The 19,790-nt window shown below is 40.2% G+C and overlaps 1 protein-coding gene across 2 annotated transcripts; it reads right to left on the bottom strand.

Moving 5' to 3' along the window:
- Positions 1 to 10,778: 10,778 nt before the first annotated feature.
- Positions 10,779 to 18,045, bottom strand: LOC125905333 (major histocompatibility complex class I-related gene protein-like). 2 transcript variants are annotated; one of them, XM_049603270.1, is made up of 7 exons: positions 17,817 to 18,044; positions 16,970 to 17,236; positions 15,371 to 15,649; positions 13,161 to 13,490; positions 11,702 to 11,803; positions 11,438 to 11,455; positions 10,779 to 11,290 (listed from the first exon to the last, which is right to left on the bottom strand). In XM_049603270.1, the coding sequence occupies exons 1-7, from the start codon at positions 17,863 to 17,865 to the stop codon at positions 11,241 to 11,243; spliced, it is 1,095 nt and encodes a 364-aa protein (XP_049459227.1). In that variant the 5' UTR covers positions 17,866 to 18,044; the 3' UTR covers positions 10,779 to 11,240. The 2 variants fall into 2 exon arrangements, with proteins under 2 accessions (XP_049459227.1, XP_049459228.1); XM_049603271.1 differs by lacking the exon at positions 11,438 to 11,455 and having other exon boundaries at positions 17,817 to 18,045.
- Positions 18,046 to 19,790: the final 1,745 nt, after the last annotated feature.

Raw genomic sequence — 19,790 nt, 5'->3', positions numbered from 1 at the left:
CATTAAATTCAATACCAAGTCCCTCAGTAACAGAGGTTTCCTGTACCGACTTTGATCATTTTGTCGATAGCGCTGTAGGCTCACTGCGAACAACACTTGACTCTGTAGCTCCTCTTAAAAAGAAGTTAAAAAAGCAAAGAAAGTTCCCTCCTTGGTATAACTCTCAAACCCGTAAGTTAAAACAAATATCGCAAAAATTTGAAAGGAATTGGCGATTAACCAAACTGGAAGAATCTCGTTTAATCTGGACAGACAGTCTCAAAACTTATAAGAGGGGCCTCCGCAATGCCAGAGCAAACTATTACTCAGCATTAATAGAAGACAATAAGAACAACCCCAGGTTTCTTTTCAGCACTGTAGCCAGGCTGACTGAGAGTCAGAGCTCTATTGAGCCTTGTATTCCTTTAGCCCTTAGCAGTAATGATTTTATGAGCTTTTTTAATGACAAAATTCTAACCATTAGAGGCAAAATTCATGACCTCCTGTCCTCAGATAGTAGGCCTACCTATCTAACCTCAAACACAGCTGTAAGACCTAATATATATTTAGATTGCTTCTCCCCAATTTCTCTTCAAGAATTGACCGCATTGATTTCTTTCTAAATCATCAACGTGTCTCTTAGACCCCATCCCAACTAGGCTACTTAAGGAGGTCTTTCCTTTAGTTAACACTCATACATTAGATATGATCAATATATCCTTATTAACAGGCTATGTACCACAGTCTTTTAAGGTAGCTATAATTAAACCTCTACTAAAAAAGCCCACCCTGGATCCAGAGGTGTTAGCCAACTATAGACCAATATCTAATCTTCCCTTTATGTCAAAGATCCTTGAGAAAGTAGTCGCAGACCAGCTGTGTGATTTTCTCCATGATAATAAACTATTTGAGGAATTTCAGTCAGGATTTAGAGTGCATCATAGCACTGAGACAGCACTAGTTAAAATTACAAATGACCTTCTGATTGCTTCAGACAAAGGACTTGTCTCTGTACTTGTTTTATTAGACCTTAGTGCGGCGTTTGACACAATTGACCATCAAATTCTACTGCAGAGACTGCATCACTTAATTGGCCTAAAAGGTTCTGCACTGAGCTGGTTTAAATCTTATTTATCTGATCGTTTTCAGTTTGTTCACGTTCATAATGAATCGTCATACGTACCAAAGTTTGTTTTGGAGTTCATGAGTTCTGTGCTCGGACCAATCCTATTTACTCTATATATGCTTCCTTTAGGTAACATCATTAGAAATCACTCTATAAATTTCCATTGTTATGCGGATGATACACAGTTGTATTTATCGATGAAGCCACAAGAAAGTAATCAATTAACTAAACTCCATAACTGCCTTAAAGACATAAAAACCTGGATGAGCACCAATTTCCTGATGTTAAATTCAGACAAAACTGAAGTTATTGTTCTTGGCCCCAAACAACTCAGAGACTCTTTATCTGATGACATAGTTTCTCTAGATGGCATTGCTCTGGCCTCTAGCACTACCGTAAGAAACCTCGGAGTAATATTTGATCAAGATTTGTCTTTTAATTCTCATTTAAAACAAACCTCACGGACAACATTTTTTCATCTGCGTAATATTGCAAAAATTAGGCCTATCCTGACCCGAAAAGATGCAGAAAAATTGGTCCACGCTTTTGTTACCTCAAGGCTGGATTACTGTAACTCTCTATTATCAGGTAGCTCTAGTAAGTCCTTAAAAACTCTCCAGCTAATTCAGAATGCAGCAGCACGTGTACTAACAGGAACTAAGAAAGGAGATCATATCTCTCCTGTTTTAGCTTCTCTGCACTGGCTCCCTGTAAAATCCAGAATTGAATTTAAAATCCTACTGTTAACTTATAAAGCTCTAAATGGTCAAGCTCCGTCATATCTTAGAGAGCTCATAGTGCCTTATTATCCCACCAGAACACTGCGCTCTGAGAACGCAGGGTTACTCGTGGTCCCTAAAGTCTCCAAAAGTAGATCAGGAGCCAGAGCCTTTAGCTATCAGGCTCCTCTCCTGTGGAATCATCTTCCTGTTACGGTCCGGGAGGCAGACACCGTCTTCACATTTAAGACTAGACTTAAGACTTTCCTCTTTGATAAAGCTTATAGTTAGGGCTGGCTCAGGCTTGCCCTGTACCAGCCCCTAGTTAGGCTGACTTAGGCCTAGTCTGCCGGAGGACCCCCCTATAATACACCGGGCACCTTCTCTCCTTCTCTCTCTCTCTCTCTCTCTCTCTCTCTCTCTCTCTCTCTCTCTCTCTCGTATTCTATTACTGCATCTTGCTAACTCGGCCATTCTGGATGTCACTAACTCTGCTTCTTCTCCGGAGCCTTTGTGCTTCACTGTCTCTCAGATTAACTCATATCGCAGCGGTGGCTGGATAGCGTGACGTGCGTGGTTGTGCTGCTGCCGTGGTCCTGCCAGATGCCTCCTGCTGCTGCTGCCATCATTAGTCATTAGTCATACTTCTACTGTTATTATACACATATGACTATTGTCACACTTGTATACTGCCAGATATTAATATATACTTTCAACATATTGTACCGCAGTAGCCAGAACTATAACTATAATATTATTACTTTCAATAATGTTGTTGTAAGCTACTGTCATTACCTGCATCTCTCTCTCTCTCTCTCTCTCTCTCTCTCTCTCTCTGTCTCATTGTGTCATGTGGATTACTGTTAATTTGTTATGCTGATCTGTTCTGTACGACATCTATTGCACGTCTGTCCGTCCTGGAAGAGGGATCCCTCCTCAGTTGCTCTTCCTGAGGTTTCTACCGTTTTTTTTCCCCCGTTAAAGGGGTTTTTTGGGGAGTTTTTCCTTATCCGCTGTGAGGGTCATAAGGACAGAGGGATGTCGTATGCTGTAAAGCCCTGTGAGGCAAATTGTGATTTGTGATATTGGGCTTTATAAATAAAATTGAATTGAATTGAATTGAATTAATAAATGGATGGATGGATGTACTTCTGCTCTAACCTGCTATGGCTATATGGTCTTGGACATGTTGTTGTTTTGGTTTAACAGTGAAGCCTTCTGACCTGACCATTCCCATCACTGCCGCAGTGGCTGTTCTTGCTCTCATCCTCATCGCTGTCATTGGATTCATCATTTGCAAAAAGAAGAAAGTGAGTTTTTTTGAAGTGGTCTATTTATTTATTTTCAAAAAAAGGGCATCAATCACTGTTGTGAAGCAACCAACAGAAATACTTTTAGCATGATGATGATTAGACAGAGGGTAGAAAAATAAAAGATATCTATTTAACTTGAGTTAAATAGATAAAAAAGGGGGATCAGATTCAGTGGGGAAAAGGTGACAACTAAAATGATTTGTCGTCTCTTCTTCCTCTCTGCAGACACACAATCTCTGTGCCGCAAGTGGACTTTGTTTTTATGCTATTTTATCTGACATTAACCTATTCACCAGAATGAACTTTGGCACTGTACATGTCTGCAACATTTCTTTACATTTCAGCTGTGACAACTCTGTGGTTAATGTATGGTTAGGTTTAAGCACAAAAACCACTTAGTTAGGGTTAGGAAAACATCATGTTTTTGCTTGAAATACCCAGTTTGGTCAATGTAAACACGGCTGGAAATGTCACGCCGTCTTGTTAAAACAATACCCACTTATGTTGGTCTTGAACAGTGGTCTGTGGCAGCCATCCTAGGTGTCACAACACCCATCCCATCCTCCTCCTGATGGGAAACTCAGCTCATACACATGTAATACAAACAACAGCATACATATGAAACAAACAAAATGGATCATATCCGTAGTTAGCAGACACTTAAAACACAAACTTTATATACAACAGAGCATTCTCCATTCTGAATGACCAGCCTCTGCAACAGGTTGTAGCAGCTGTTTGTTGAAGGCAGTTCAGTGCAGGATGAGTGGAATAACAGTGTCTTTTGTCTTACAGCTCCTGAAAACAGCTCTGAGCTCTCCGAAAGACTGAGTCCAGAAACTTGATTCACAGACTCATTCTGCACACAATGAATTACTTCTAATGGGAGGGCAAAGCAGTAATTGCTGTGACTATTCACATCTCCAGTTAAACATCCCCTTAAGCTTCCTACAACAAACCTTTATATAATAAAGCCATTGAAAGCTTGCTTTCAAATCTCAGTTCAAACTGTTTTTCCTCTGTAAGATTACAGTCATGACACAAAGCAACAATTAACTTTCTAAAGCATCTCATGATATCATTTATCTGTTTCATCAGGACTTTGTTGGTGTGATACACACACACACACACACACACACACACACACATATATATATATATATATATATATATATATATTTATATATATATATATACATACATATATATATATACTGTCTTAAACAAAATAAACTTATAGCGTAGGTAAAACACCTCGTTTTTACGTTTATTTCCTTGTGCAACCAAAGCACGTGGTTAGGGTTAGGCAACAAAAACTGATGGTGAGATTTTTTAAAAAAAACAAAAAAACATCATGGTTTGGTAACATTTACATGTAAAGTGAACAGCTAGCTCCCAGGTGAACATCCAGGGTTTATTGGACCCATCCACCTCCCCTCCCGCCATTCCTATAGGGACTGACACCACCTGGCAGCATATCATACCATCGCGAAAAGTGCCTTTCTGTGTCGGTGTCTGATGCCACAAAGCATATGTGGTATTTGATGAGTTTGAAATGAGAACTGGCTGGGAATCCAAATTGGTGCAGGGAAATATGTGTCAGCTCCTTTTTGCTTTTTAGCTCTGCCCACTTCATTACTTATAGTGATAAGATGAGTAAGAAGATGAGGCCTTGTCTCTTTTTGAAAATTAGAAGTTTGCAAAAGAAGAAAAAAAAGAAAATTTCCAAATGTCCAGTGCTGTCCTGACCCAAAGCAAGAGGTTGCAATATAATTATAACCCTAAAGCCATTTTGGCCAATCACGCAAAGAGGACATTGGTGCCATCAGTGTGTAATGGCCCCTGACGGCTTCAGGGGGCAACAAGAATCACAGACTTTCACCTGGGAGGCCAGTGTTCTCTTCTCACATGAATGTACAGCCAAACCCTGTTATTATTTTTTTCAACCCGTGTGCTTTTGTTGCCTAAACCTAACTACATGCATTTGTTGTTGAAGGAAACAAAACATCAATTCTCGGTGTTGTACCAATGTAGTATATTTATTTTAAGAGAGTGCATACAAACTATACTTTTCCTGTGAAAACGTTAGTGTATTTTGAAAAGACACAATGCATGTAACAGGCAGAAGTTGACATGACGTCCCAGAACGTCAACAACAGATGCACCCAGGCTACAATGTAAGTCATATGTAGACATGGAAAGTCCACGACCAAGCGACGATATGTGATGAGGTCGGAGTGAGAATGTCTTTTGCGAACGTGTACAAAGTCCGGTTAGCAAGGTTAGAGCAACAACTATTTTGTGATGCCTCACAAAAGAGACGTACACCAGTGGTTTAGTGGCGGTTTAAGTGGTGAGTGTATTACTTGGTAGATGTGTAGGTTAACAAGGGGGAAGTGGGTATACTGGGCGGCACGGTGGTGTGGTGGTTAGCACTCTCGCCTCACAGCAAGAGGGTTGCTGGTTCGATCCCGGGCGTGGGAGCCCTTCTGTGCGGAGTTTGCATGTTCTCCCCGTGTCAGCGTGGGTTCTCTCCGGGCACTCCGGCTTCCTCCCACAGTCCAAAGACATGCAGGTTGGGGACTAGGTTAATTGGTAACTCTAAATTGTCCGTAGGTGTGAATGTGAGCGTGAATGGTTGTTTGTCTGTATGTGTCAGCCCTGCGATAGTCTGGCGACCTGTCCAGGGTGTACCCTGCCTCTCACCCGATGTCAGCTGGGATAGGCTCCAGCCCCCCCGCGACCCTCAAGAGGATGAAGCGGTTAGAAGATGAATGAATGAATGAATGAAGTGGGTATACTCTCCTGTATATTCCAGTGTTTTTTTGGCTGATAAATGGGTACACTGTAAACAGCCAGAAAAACAGATGGTTATACCCCGTTGACCTGCATATGCCCTCCACAACATCACTGGTGAACACTGATGTCACAAGCCAAAAACTCTGTTTTCCCTGTTTCTACATGTCAACACTGGAAACAGAATCTCTGAAATTCTTCACCCTGGACAGAGTTTAACAAAAATCTGTTTTCAATGATCTCAAACCCAGTTTGCATGTGGACAAAAGGCCACAGCACATAGAAACGCCACTTTTGAAAATTACCCTAGTATATGTGGACTTTACCCATGTTTTCAGGGCCTTTAAATAAAGAGAGGTGATTAGGAGAAAAAACAAGATGTTTGAGGCACAGATACTACTTGATAATAAATAAATAAATAATAATAAATAAAATGCTGAACACAGAATTTAAACAAAGAATGGCACTTTCAGGGCAGCTGACATCCTCGGCCTAATCTTGAGGATGTGTATTTATGGTTTTTGGTTGGTTTATATGTTGTTAGTGTATATGTGTGGTCATCCTTTCTGTATTTTAGGTTTGTGCACACACAGTCAGTTCAAGGTACCCACCCACTTCACTCTATCTGTATTCTATCTGGACATGTCTATAGTTTGGCTCTTATGTGCAGAGGGTTTGAGATATACCACTGTAAACATTTCTGCCAATAAAGTAAATATAATTTGCTTTATTTGAAAACTTGACTGCCATGTCCTGATAAAAAAAAAAGTTAATGTGTTAATATTCAGTCTGTATATTTCTTTGAAGTGTTGTAATACTTTTGCTGGAATCTCAGCTAACACTAAGTGTGTAAGGATGTGTGTTTGATAGCCTCATACATTGTATTTTAGTTTAGAGTCATTATTTCAAATAAAATTACTCCAAATCTTAAATAGATTGATGCCTGTATTTTTTCTTTTCATCAGAAAAGGTAAATGTTACATCTTCTGAATTATGAATAAGATTTTAAAATTATTAGTCAAACTTTAGTGCAAGTCAGATGTTTTGTGGACACACTGTCTAATCTTTCAGTATATTTTAAACCAGCAGTGTAAAATTCATGTAAGTTCATTGGTCACATGCAGCCCAATTAGATCCCCAGTGAGCCAGAGCAGTTAAACCATTGCACAGTAACCTATAAATAACAACACCTCCAAATGATGAGCAGTCTGACATGTCTTAAGGAAAGTAAGTGCAACTTCAACACTATGTCTCAGTTTTTCCACATTCAGTCAGTCTTATGCTCACTGTCATTACATGTGCATTTTTCCATTCACTTCCACTGCTGTGTAGTAATGCTGGCATCACCACACCAAACTAAAGTGGAAGCTAAAGAAGAAGCACATGAAGTTCTGTTTGATTTCGCTCTATAAAGAGAAATATTGTCTTTTTCAGAATAAGCAAAAAAAAAAAACCCAACAGAATATTTTGTACATGTATTCACACTTCAACAGTCTGACTTCTCCTCTGACGTTCTCAAAGCTTCATTCATAAATACACATTACAAATTTTGATACAAAATATATTCTTTTTAAAAAGGTGTGCAATAAGAATCAAGTGCTTCTAACAAAAGAAAAATTTTGATGCCACAATAACTTCACTGGAGTCATCCTCTAATCTTCAGCAGTAGCCTGTTGTGACAGATTCACAAAAGGACAGATTGAGTAACTGACCAACACTTACTAGACTTCATAGTTGACTTATTATTAAACTTTCATATGGAAGCAATTTATCTGTTTCTGGACTGTACTTAAGTGCAATTCTGAGATACCTGTAGTTTACGTGAGAATTTCTATTTCCTGCTGCATCATATTTCTTCTTCAGTACATTTCAGAGGAGCCTGTTGTTTACTTCATCCCCTCGTCACATTACTTTGATTTTAAGTTCTGGTTTAAGTCCAGTCTTTGTTGGTTCCTTGGTTTTCTTATGTGATCAGTTTTGTGTTTTCCTGCTCAACCCTTGAAATAAAAGTGTTTCATTTAAGTTCCTGTTGCCTGCAGTCTCCTGCGCTGGGGTCCACCTGCTCCACACAATGACACTTTTACTTAAGAAAAGGATCTAAATATTTCTTCCACTGTTGATTCCTAGTCTAACAGGCATCAGATGTGCATATAGCCACATTTCCACCGGACACTGTCTGTTCCCTTTAGAACTTGTACAACATGGACATAAACATTAGATCTTTTAGTGTTTCCACCACAGACACTACTCCTTGGGCTCATTTCTGCTCAATATTAGAAACATACACAGACACGGATAGAGCCTTCTGTCTGTACCCTGCCTTCGTTTTGTCTGTGTTTGTACATGTTTTGTTAAAGCTTACAGGTGCCGATGAAAGAGCAGTACCACTGGAGATCTGGGGGACAGTGTAATGTGCAATACGACTGTAGAAAGCAACAAAAAAATGGAACAAACCAGTAACATAGTGAAAAGAATTCTTTGTTAACATGTCACAATGTATTTAATGGCCCTTACAGACCACCGTTATCTACAACGCAGCCTCCATTAACATGACTTAAAACAAATGTTCTGCTATAATGACCTCTACATGCAGCAGTGCATACTCCTATTAACATGCCCTAATATGTTGTTAATCATGTCAAATATGGAAAAGGGAAACAGCTGTCACTTGTGCCATTTTCCTTCTTGGCATCAGTAGAAGATTCTTTCAGAGTTTTCCACAGGTGGCGGGCTTGTTGGACCGTGCGAACACAGCCTCCCTCTTCCATTCCTTCAAACACCTTCTTGAAAAGATCGATGTTGCGATATTTTTGCATATCTACAAACCTGTTAATATCCAAGTCTTTCATGATGTGTAAAAGTAGAAATGTAGGGGGGCATGCATCTGCAGCCTTCCAAACTGTTGTTGAATTGGTTTGTGTAAAATGTATCCATGAAAACACACAGAGCTGACTGTCAACAGACAAGAGACTGTAAACTGCGGTTAAACCTGAATACTATTAGCATATCCCACATCTTAATAAGAAAGTGCTACATTTGGAATAATATCTGAACAGAATTATGCTATTTATAAAACTAATAGAATAATAGTGAAGTATTAGTTTGCATGTAAACATAGTCAGAACTGACAGAAACACTGCTGTGGTGGGTAAAGCTTCAGGAGTAACAACATCTGGAGAAAACTGATGCTGCTGTCTGCAGACTCTGGGTCACTTATTAATCTGGGACCTTATGTGGGCTATATTTTTAGGCACTAGGCAGTCTTTTTGTTTTTTGTGGTGATTATTAGGTAGTCCAGCCCTTTATCTGTCACATCATGGACTTCTTTTGGATTTTCCACTTTTGAAACACAGTAATAAAGAGTTGAGTTTTAAATCTGTGAGACTGCTGGAGCCCCTGCCCCTCCCTCTTTGACTTCCATTGTTGTCACAGTCGCCACAAATTGGGTGCCCTCTACCGCAGGCCTGGGAGTTTGAGGGCTCTGCACAGTATTTTAGCTGTTCCTGGGACTGCGCTCTCTTGGGCAGAGAACTCAGATGTTGTACCTTGAATCTGCTGGAGGTCACAGCCACCAGTGCTCTGATTACCACTGGCACCACTGTTGCCTTTACTCCCCACATCTTTCCTAGCTCCTCTTTCAGCCCTTGGTATTTTTCAAGCTTCTTGTGTTCCTTCTTCCTGATTCTTGCTGGTGCTCAGGATTGCTTTATCTGTCACCACTGCCTTCTTCTGTTGTTTGTCCATCAACACGATGTCACTTTGGTTAGCCATCACCAGTTTGTCAGTCTGGATGTGGAAGTCCCACAGGATCTAAGTCAAGCTAAGTCATTCTCAACCACCGTAGAAGGTGTCTTCCATTGTGACCTTGGGACTTCCAGCCCATACTCAGTGCAGATGTTCCTGTACACTATGCCAGCCACTTAGTTATGGCGTTCCATGTACGCTGTTCCTGCTACATCTTACACCCTGCTATTATGTGTTGAACTGTCTCAGGAGCATCTTTGCACAGCCTGTACCTGGGGTTGTGTCTGGTGTGACAGACCCCTCCTTCTATTGATCTTGTATTAAGTGCCTGTTCCTGTGCTGCTATGATTAGTTCTGCTGTGCTGTCTTTCAGTCCAGCCTTTTCCAGTCACTGGGAGGATTTCTTGATGTCGGCCACTTTTTCAATCTGTCAGTGGTACATGCAGCACAGGGGCTTGTGATTCCTCAGTGCCCTGCTCAGGGTAACCTTGGCGGTGCCCAGGAGGTGAACTGACATCTCTCCAGCTACCAGTCCACAGTCCATATTTGGTCTGGATGGGGACTTGAGCCTGCTGCCCTCCAGTTTCCAACCCAGGTCCCTATGGACTGAGCTACAGCTGCCCCACTTTAATGCAACACTTCTGAAGGAAAGCATTTATGATAATAACATGCATATATCTGAGACTTTTATTGCACATGTGGGACCAGAACCATTAAAATAGGACGGAGGTGTTTTGACTTCAGTCTTGAAGGGATGCTGTGAGTTTTGGAAGCCACCAGATGTCGCTGTGCTGCTGCATTTGAGGCCCCAGAGCTTCATAAGGATTCATCCATCCATCACCAGTTCTGACTTAACTAAATTAGGGACTGTACAAACTTAGGACAGGAAGGGGGGTAATTTCACTAACCTAAAATTCACATCTATGTCCATTTTGAAAAAAAAAAAAAAAATCATGCTGCGCAACCAAATTATTACTGTTTCATTGCTGTTGATAATTTTAATCATATTGAGAAATTAAATCACTATTCCTGTTTTTTATAGGAATGGGAATCTGTTTTTTCTGATTTACCCAACAAAAAAAAGAAGAAAAAAACACACAATTTAAATGCATCTTTGAAACACTTTATTTGCTTTAATCATATTTACCTGACATACAAGTTTCTGTCTTTATGTACCCTTTGTCTTTTTGTCCACGGGATGATAATTTGAACAACAGCACAAGGCTAATTTCATCAGTCTAAATCTGTCTAACAGGGAGGGGGACCAGCTGTATGTTCCAGAGCAAATAAAAATAAATGAGCTCACAAATTCTTCTGGTTCCTATTAGAGTAAACATCACTTATTTTTATCTACAATTACCATTGCTGGTCTTTTTTTTTTTTTTTTTTTTTTCTTATTAAATGTAACGTAACAGAAGTTTTACATTAAATGGTAAAACAGTTTTAGAAGCTTTTAGCTTCAGGCAGCTTATTTAACTGGAGGTGTGGATACTTAATGTCACAGCATTGACTGCTCTGTAGTCCCACATGACATCACTGTGTGCAGGATGGTGTGTTTGTCAATTATGTTTCTGGATTCAGTCTCTCAGAGAGCTCAGAGCTGTTGACAGGAGCTGTGAGGTCAGAAACACACTGTTAGTCCTTTATCCTGCGCTGAACTATATCAGCTCACACTGAAAAACTATTACAATCAAAACCTTTTTAATCTACAGAGTGTGAGTCATATCAGAGACAATATAATAAAAGTAAGTTCTACTTACGAGGTGCAGGGCGACTGGCTGAAATATGAGGAAAAGAGAAATTTCAGTTGTCACAGTTTAAAATGCCAAAACATTTTTATTCTTATGTCTTTCACATAAATCAATCAATAAAACCTGTTTCCTTGTCTTTTTAGACCTCATTATATTTTGTGTATTAGATACTCTGTGGCTTACAGAGCTAAGGCTGATTGCTGCACTATTAAATGTTGCTTCAGTTTAGCAGTCTGAATATGAGCATCAGCTCAGCTGCTCTGGGTCTCTCACCTTTCTTCTTTTTATAAACTGTAAATCCAACAGCAGCAATGAGGACAGCAGCAAGAACAACCACTGCAGCAGTGATCGGGACGGTCATGTTACTGGGCTCCTCTGCTCAGACCAAATATAGAAAATAGAAATGAACAAAGAAAAAAGATCACAACATGTGCAGACGCATTTAAAACAGAAGTACATCCATCCATTTGTTCATCACACATACAGGTGGTGAATACAGTGTAATGACAATAAGCATCAGTGGTTGTGTGTGTGTGTGTGTCTGCAGAGATATACAGTACTTAAAGGGCACCACATATAAGTTAAGCTAAGTAGATACTGTACATGTTAGTGACTTTGATGTTTTTAAAGAGTGGACAGGCAGCATTAAAGACACCTGTCATTATGTGGTGAGAAAAAACAACATTTAAAAACAAGCACCTCAAGCTGGACTCGAAGGTTACAATATTTTTGCTGAAGGCCTACAATACAACCTAAACAAGTGGAGTTTATTAAAAGAAGTAACACTAAGCAGTGATGGTCTAACTAAAGACACTGTTGAGATGCATTATGGGAAATGCAGGACCCAGTGTTTTGGGGGATTTTGAAGACAGGGGGGCCTATCATACACCCAGTGACCCGGTGCATAGTGGCACACATTGCAACGCAACCGCAGTCAGCACCCACGTTGTGTAAGCAGCAAATGTACCTCCATAGTTTAGCTCTTTTACCCTAATTAGGTTTTAGTTTTGCTGCTTTAGTGTGCTACAATATTTGCTGCAGTGACATTACTGCTCTTACTTCATCACTCTCAGCAGAAAACAGCTCGCTTCCTCAGTTTAATGAATTTACCATGTAAATAGCACCAGCTGCAGGTACACCTGGCTTTAAAAGGGAATGGGGAGATTACATTTCAATTGGTTGAATTGATGTTGGGCCCAAAAAACACTTAGAGTTATTTAAGGGGCAAAACGTAATCCCTTTGCCCATTGAATCTTAGTTTGCAGTTAGATTATGCACTGGTTAACCAGCAAAGAGAAGTTGGACACACCCTTGATGCACTTGTGCCATGCACTTTAGACCATGTGCTGTAGATTGTTTAGCTAGGGCCCTAAAGGTCAGGATATATTGGCATTTACTGCTATGCCTTTCATAAATTAGACTGCATGATGAAAATGCATCATAAGTCACTGAAATGTCTCTTTAAGGTAGCATTTCTGTGAGTTTACTATATATTAAGAATTGGTAATTAGGAAGTGTACTGTATTTGTAAATTACGCTTAAAGTCTTCATGTTACTGTGAAGGTCACATGGTCTGATCTGTGATCCTGGAAAAGGAAGATAAATTAATATAATGCTGATCTTAAAATTATTAACAAATTTCGAGCAGATGATAAAAGCTAAAGTGACAAGAGAGTCAAACAATGACATCATTCAGCATACAAAACAGCAAGAAATTAAAAAAAACCCTCACCTTGGTCATTTGTGAATGCAGTTTTACCCCAGTTGGTCCTGATCACTGCTTTGTCCAGTGTGGTGACGATGTGGTCCTTCACACCAGAGAGATGAAACACACAGTCGTACCTCCTCCAGTCTTCAGGTGGGACTGATGAAAGGTTCAGGTCAACACTCATCTGGAAGGATCCATCGTGGTTGGGGAGGATCTCTCCGAGCTCCACGTCCTCATGAATCTCCTCTCCATCTTTCCTCCAGAACATCATGGCTCTGTCAGGGTAGAAACCTGTAGCGTGGCAGCTGACTGGAGAGGAGGTAGACTTCTGGAGGAGAGACACTGAGGGAAGGTCTGCAGAGATAGACAGAACAGTTTATATGATCATGAGGGTGAGCTGTTATGTATTACAAAACATGAAGTCACACTAAATCTAACTAGAAACAGTGAACATATCTTGTGCATCAATTCAATGCACAGCATGCAGTTTACCTGCATGACACTGCACTCACTGAATTATCAGAGAGGTACTGTACTACATCAGCATTACTCAATTACAATAATGTAAAGATACTCCATCTCATGCAAAAGTCCTGTAGTCAGAACTGATGCCTCTACTTAGTTGGGTAGTTTAGTCCAGTGGTTCCAGACCAGAGGGTTGGCCCCCGTTTACAGGGTCATGACATAAATCTGGGGGATCATGAGATGAGGGTCATAATAGAGAGGAAAGAGGCAAAATAGAGTTCTGTGACACAAATCTGTATTAACTGAGACTGTTTTCTAATCTGTGATTTTTCATTAAATATTGGATAATTTTACCTCTTACAGCCATGAATAGTTTTTTGTTGTTGTTGTTGTTGTTGTTGTTGTTGTTTAACTTTAAGAGTTTACATATAAATGACATCATTTGATGTTTAGGCAGGCCTCCGCCACCACACTTGAAGCCAATTTGACATAGTGGCCAAACCATGAAACCACAACTTCCAGGTCCATTACATGATGCCATAGAGACAGAGCGCAACACGTCATAACTTGATCGAAACTTATAGAGGAAATGTATCTTTGTCTGACAGACTTCTGAAAAGTGATGGGGGCCCCGAACAAGAAGAACAGCTGTTTTGTAATAAGTTGTAAACCAAAAATTGTAAAATTTACAATGCATTGTGTTTTATAAGCTTTTGTTTTTAATGTAAATATAGCTGTTAGTTAATAACCACTCATTTCTATGTGCAAAATTACCATTAACATCAATAATCTATCAATAAATCAATAAATCAGCCCTTATTGTCAATACTATTATCCCAATATGAGGTACTGTGAATTAAATGTATTAGTAGCAGACACAGATGCGAATAATATCACTAAAATGAGATTTATGAGAAAAGGGGAGAGGAGAGTGAGAATAAAGAAATAAAAAGAGGTGAGGGATAGTATGTTCATATCAGTCCGTTCCCATTCCCAGGTCAACAAATACCGACACTTTGCCATGCCCCTCAGCGTCTGATAGGGACACACAGGGCACCCTTTAGTGTATCAGGCTGTTCTCCTACACTGTTTCATGTTTTGCTGAAAAAAGTAATGCAGCTATGTACATATCCTTTGTAATTATGAGCCAATAATTCAAAGATGCAATTATGTGACCAAAGTGCTGCCAAGCGTAAAGAATAAAGGATCAGATCCATAAGGGGGAAGGCTGGAGAGGTGGATGGGTCACAAAACCCAGGACTTTCCCTGGGACACCTGTACTCAGAACTTATATCAAGGTTATGGCAAGGTATGTCCTTGCCATGTTTCTTCTTCTAACCCTAACCTCAGTAACTTTAAGTTCAGAGCATAACTTCATGTAAAGTACATAACGTCATTTGTAGGTGCTAGTCCACTTGTGGTTTCACATGGGACACAAACTGCGGTCCCCTGGTGAAAGGGTTTTGTATGACCCACTCCTCCTCCACCGTACATGAGCTTTCTTGCTCTACAATCTACATCAGTTGGTAACAGCATCAAGTATTGCTGCAGATGGGTTTACAATACAGTTATCTACGCCTGGCGCATCTCATAGAGATGACAAAGGTTGCCTTTGGCATCAATATCATAACCTAAGGGGTGTAAAAAGGGTCAGTGTTTGATGTCCTGGGAGTGAGAATGGGCTGTTCATATTTATAATACACTAAAAACAGGAGAGCTGAATGAACACTTTTGTGTCATTTAAAAAGCATCAGTGGTTGTGACTGTACCTGTTCTCTGTAGAAGACTCTTCCCATAGGTCCAAAACATCTTAAGCCATGCAGGAAACTCATTGATGAGGAAGTTCTTCCAAAACTCATTATTAGCTTTATTTCCATCCCACTCTTGTTTAATGATTTCAGCCTGCGGGTTATCGGCGATCCATGTCTCTGTCTCCGCGTCAAATGTGAGGAAGTCCTCTCCATTATAACCATACCTGACCAAACCATCTACCTTTTCAGTCTCGTCATCCCAGTCACAACCGACAATCTGCTGGTGAATGTGTACACCTAAGAGACAGAGATAGAGAGAAACTGCCTTGAGGTCCCAACACAGTCAGCTGTAGTTGATATTACATCTTATTACAGCACTTTATATACTTATGCATTTGCACACACTACATTACACACTAAGGCAGAAGTTCGTTCACAGGCAGAAGCAGAGTAATGTAGTGTATACAGTTCAATGCAGCCAGGAATGCACAAATTTGTACACTGGTGAAACAAAACAATCATTCCACAAGCGCATGGCACAGCACAGGAGAGCCAGCTCCTTACACTCCTTTGAGGACAGCAATGTGCACATCTTGGCCAGGGAAGAAAGATGATTAGAAAGAAGCGTGAAAGAAGCCATCTACATCAAACTGGAACGACCACCTTAAACAGAGGAAGTGGCCTATAACACCCACCTAAAATGCAGTCTTGGGATCCCTCCTCAGACAACTTAACATCCATTCACACCTGGAGCCATCTAACCATAACAACACTCATGATGGCCTGATGGGTCAATGACTCACATGTGACCTCGATGACTCTGCAAGGGCACACACCCACATACCGTTTAAAGAACTGAAGAAGTCTCTTGGTTGCGAGGTCTTCAAGAAACTCAAGCAAGTCCAGCTGACTACGATATAGCACTTAAGATATGTTTACTTTAGTGTATAATCACCTGGAAATAACAATTATCACACATTTGTTACCTTAAAATAATGTGTTTATATCTCTATGGGCAGCATGTCCTTGTCTGTGGGGATGGCCATGTTGCACTGCCATGTTTCTGCAGTGGCCCAGAATGGACAAACGAAACACTGGCTCTAGATAGGGACATTGTTGTTTTCATGTCAGCCACTGTGGTTATCAGCCCCTCCCTAATAGTGTTGGAAAAACACTAATTTTGAATGCGAAACTGATTTTTTCACTGTTTTTGCTGGTTTAAATCATCTGGTCCATTTGTTTTTGAGCAGTGGAGACGTCTGCAGATAAATTGTCCATCAGCAAACCCCCCTGATCAATGAACACTGAAGGAAATTTTACTAGGAGAGTTTCAGATGGTTGCAATCTGCAATCATCATTCTCAGATGCCACTAAATCCCCCTAAATCTTACACACTGTTCCTTTAACTAGTGATGGCCAAATGAAGCCTCATGAAGCATATTTTTTTATTTTATGAGCCCAATAGATGGCGTTCTTGGTTTGTAGAGAGAGGCTCAAAGAATGGCAATTCAGTGTGCTTTCAACCTTTTGTTGAACAGAAAGTGCCATCTAGTGGGCTCATAAAATAAAGAAAATGTCTCATGAGGCTTCATATGACCATCACTTCCTTTAACATACCTCCAGTTTGGTTGAGGTGTTGCCTGAAACTGATGGTTTGAGCTTTGAAGAACTGCTGATAATCCACGGCGCTCTGAGTGATCCTTTCCCAGAGTTGTGGTTCTTCTTTCATTAATTTTCTTATCCAGTCTTGCCTTGGTTCTGGTGTTGTCATGCTGCCATCATAGTAAGACAGAGGGACTCCTTCAACGTTTGCGACAGCCACATAGTCTGGGATGTTTGGAACTCCAGAAAATATCATTTGGTAACCCCTAAGGGAGTGTTTCACTGTAAGACAAAAAGTAATTTAAATGTATTACATTTATTTTTGACATGTTTGAATGGTTGTCACCTCTCCCGAAGACCAGAGAATCTTTTTTTTCTGTCCACTATTTGCCGAGACATACAGAATACATATTAGCCCTATACCTTTTAGTTCCACTGTAAATTTGTGCCTGTTATCTGTATTATGTTGTCACCTTCCAAGACCTTTATAAAAAGGTAGCAATACCAGTAGGCTACACACCTTAAATGGTATTCCTTAAACTTGAACTGCCTTGCACGCACCCAGCAGATACAGAGTGTATAAATAGCCTACAGTTACTATCAGTACAGGACACCCAAGGAAAAGATTGTAAATGCTATTGTACATAATTTTGATAAGTCCATTTAATGTAACCAAATCTCAATGAACACATCATCTAGGCTATCTTTAGCTCATACATTTATTTAATTTCACCTGACAGCCAAAAGACAAGTATCTGTGAACACATACAGTACCCTCCTGCACATATACAGTAATTATAGTCATGCCAATAAAGCAAACTAAAAATACAGTTTTTGATCTTAGCATGTATCATGACCTTACCTGCAAATGCAGCATGACAGAGGAGAAGCATCATCATCATCTTCTTCATCTTGTTTAGAGAGGAGTAGAGCTGTGTGTCTGAGAAGAGTGTCGATTTATGTTTTCGTTCAGTCAAAAGATGTTTGTTGGCTGTGTTGCGTTCTCTGAATATCTTAAGGTATGTTCACCTGTGAGTGACTCCCTACAGGAGTCACTAAAAAAAAATCCCCTTTACACACACACACACACACACACACACACACACACACACACACACACACACACAGATGTTATCAATAGCATGACAGCATATTTTCTCCACAGTGTGTTCAACAGAGACTTGTTCCTTGTCTTGGCTCTGTGTGGTAATTTGAGCCTCTGTTATGTGTCCATTTGTCTTTAGCAGCAGACAAGCACAGACAGACCTTTAGAAGAAGCAGGCAGTGTATCATATAACACACAAAATTTGACCCATTGGACTTGATGCAATTCACCTGTAAAGCTTTATTTATAAAGCACTTGTCAGTGAGTACAGCATGCTTTACAAAGGGCACTGTCTGCAGCACAGCAGTAGTTTCAGTGACAACTTGTTAATATTCTCCTGATAATACCAGAACTGTGGATTATAAAGGTCTGTCTAATTACACACAAACTAAAGTTGTTTCAGTTTGTTTTGTACCTCTGTGTCTGTCTTCACAGCCCTCCTTGTAAAAACAAAACAAAAAACCCCTGATTGACTTGCACGTTATTTCCTCATAGATCACACGATAACAGTTTCAGATAACAAGTCCAGCAAGAAATGAGGTCAGATGTTCCTTTCTTCCTGATGACTAGAACCAATTTATTTACTGTTACAGTGATCATGAATGAAAATCTGCAGAATTTAGCTGACATTTTTTGTTTGTTTGTTTGTTTTTCTTGTGATGTGATACAATAATAAATTAAGAAAAATGCAAATGCATTAATTTTAATGTATTTATTTTAAATCAAATGGGAGAACTATGGAGTTGCCACTGAAATTTCGCAGACGCAGGTTCCCTGTGGGCCCACTGATGACACATTTTCAACACAAGGATGTATGTAGATTAAACAAGTAAGTTTAATGTTTACCATGTTGTTTTCTTTGTTTCGCATGTCAGCCTGCCAGGTGATACTTCACAATAAGGGACACAACATTTGAGTACTCACTAAGGAACAAATTAGGAATGACTGAGGGACTAAGTGCTAGTGAAACATTAGTTGATAACAATCTTTCACGAAAACACATTCCATTCAACTGCGACCATTTCAGATAGCAACATATGACAGCAGTTATTTTTATAGTACCAAACATGGACATGACTGTTTGATGAATCCGTCTTTGTATTTTAAATATTATCTCTTTCACTGAATGTTTTGATTAAATAGTATTCTGAAATAGTAATGTTCGGGTACCCATTAGCTGACCCGGGAGAGCAGGCGACCCATGTCCTTGCCGCAGCGGCCGGGGGTTCAATTCCAACCCATGACCCTTTGCTTGTTACACTGGTCTGTGTCACGCTTCTTCCTGAAGTCCACTATCATCTCCTTTGTTTTTGTGATGTTCAGTGTAAGGTTGTTCACTGAGCACCACTCTGACAGTCTCTGTACGTCCTTCCTGTACGGGGACTCATGCTCCTCCGAGATGATGGTTGTGTCCTTCGCGAATTCAGTGATGTTATTGGAAGAGTGGGCTGGTGAGCAGTCCTAAGTATACAGAGAGTAAAGGAGAGGGCTCAGCACACAGCACTGTGGGGAGCCAGTGCTGAGAGAATTCCTTGATCCAGGCACAGATGAAGGAGGAGAGACCCAAGTCCAGCAGTTTGCCAACCAGGATGTCTGGTGGGATTGTACTGAATGCCAAGCTGAAGTCAAGGAGGAGTATCCTCACATAGCTCTCTTGGTGTTCCAAGTGACTCAGCGCGGTGTGGATAGTGATAGCTATAGCATCCTCAGTTGACCTTTTGGCTTCATAGG

Source organism: Epinephelus fuscoguttatus, linkage group LG17, assembly GCF_011397635.1.
Source record: "Epinephelus fuscoguttatus linkage group LG17, E.fuscoguttatus.final_Chr_v1".
In the NCBI taxonomy this organism is placed as follows: domain Eukaryota; kingdom Metazoa; phylum Chordata; class Actinopteri; order Perciformes; family Serranidae; genus Epinephelus; species Epinephelus fuscoguttatus.
This window is presented reverse-complemented; position numbering and strand designations above follow the sequence as displayed.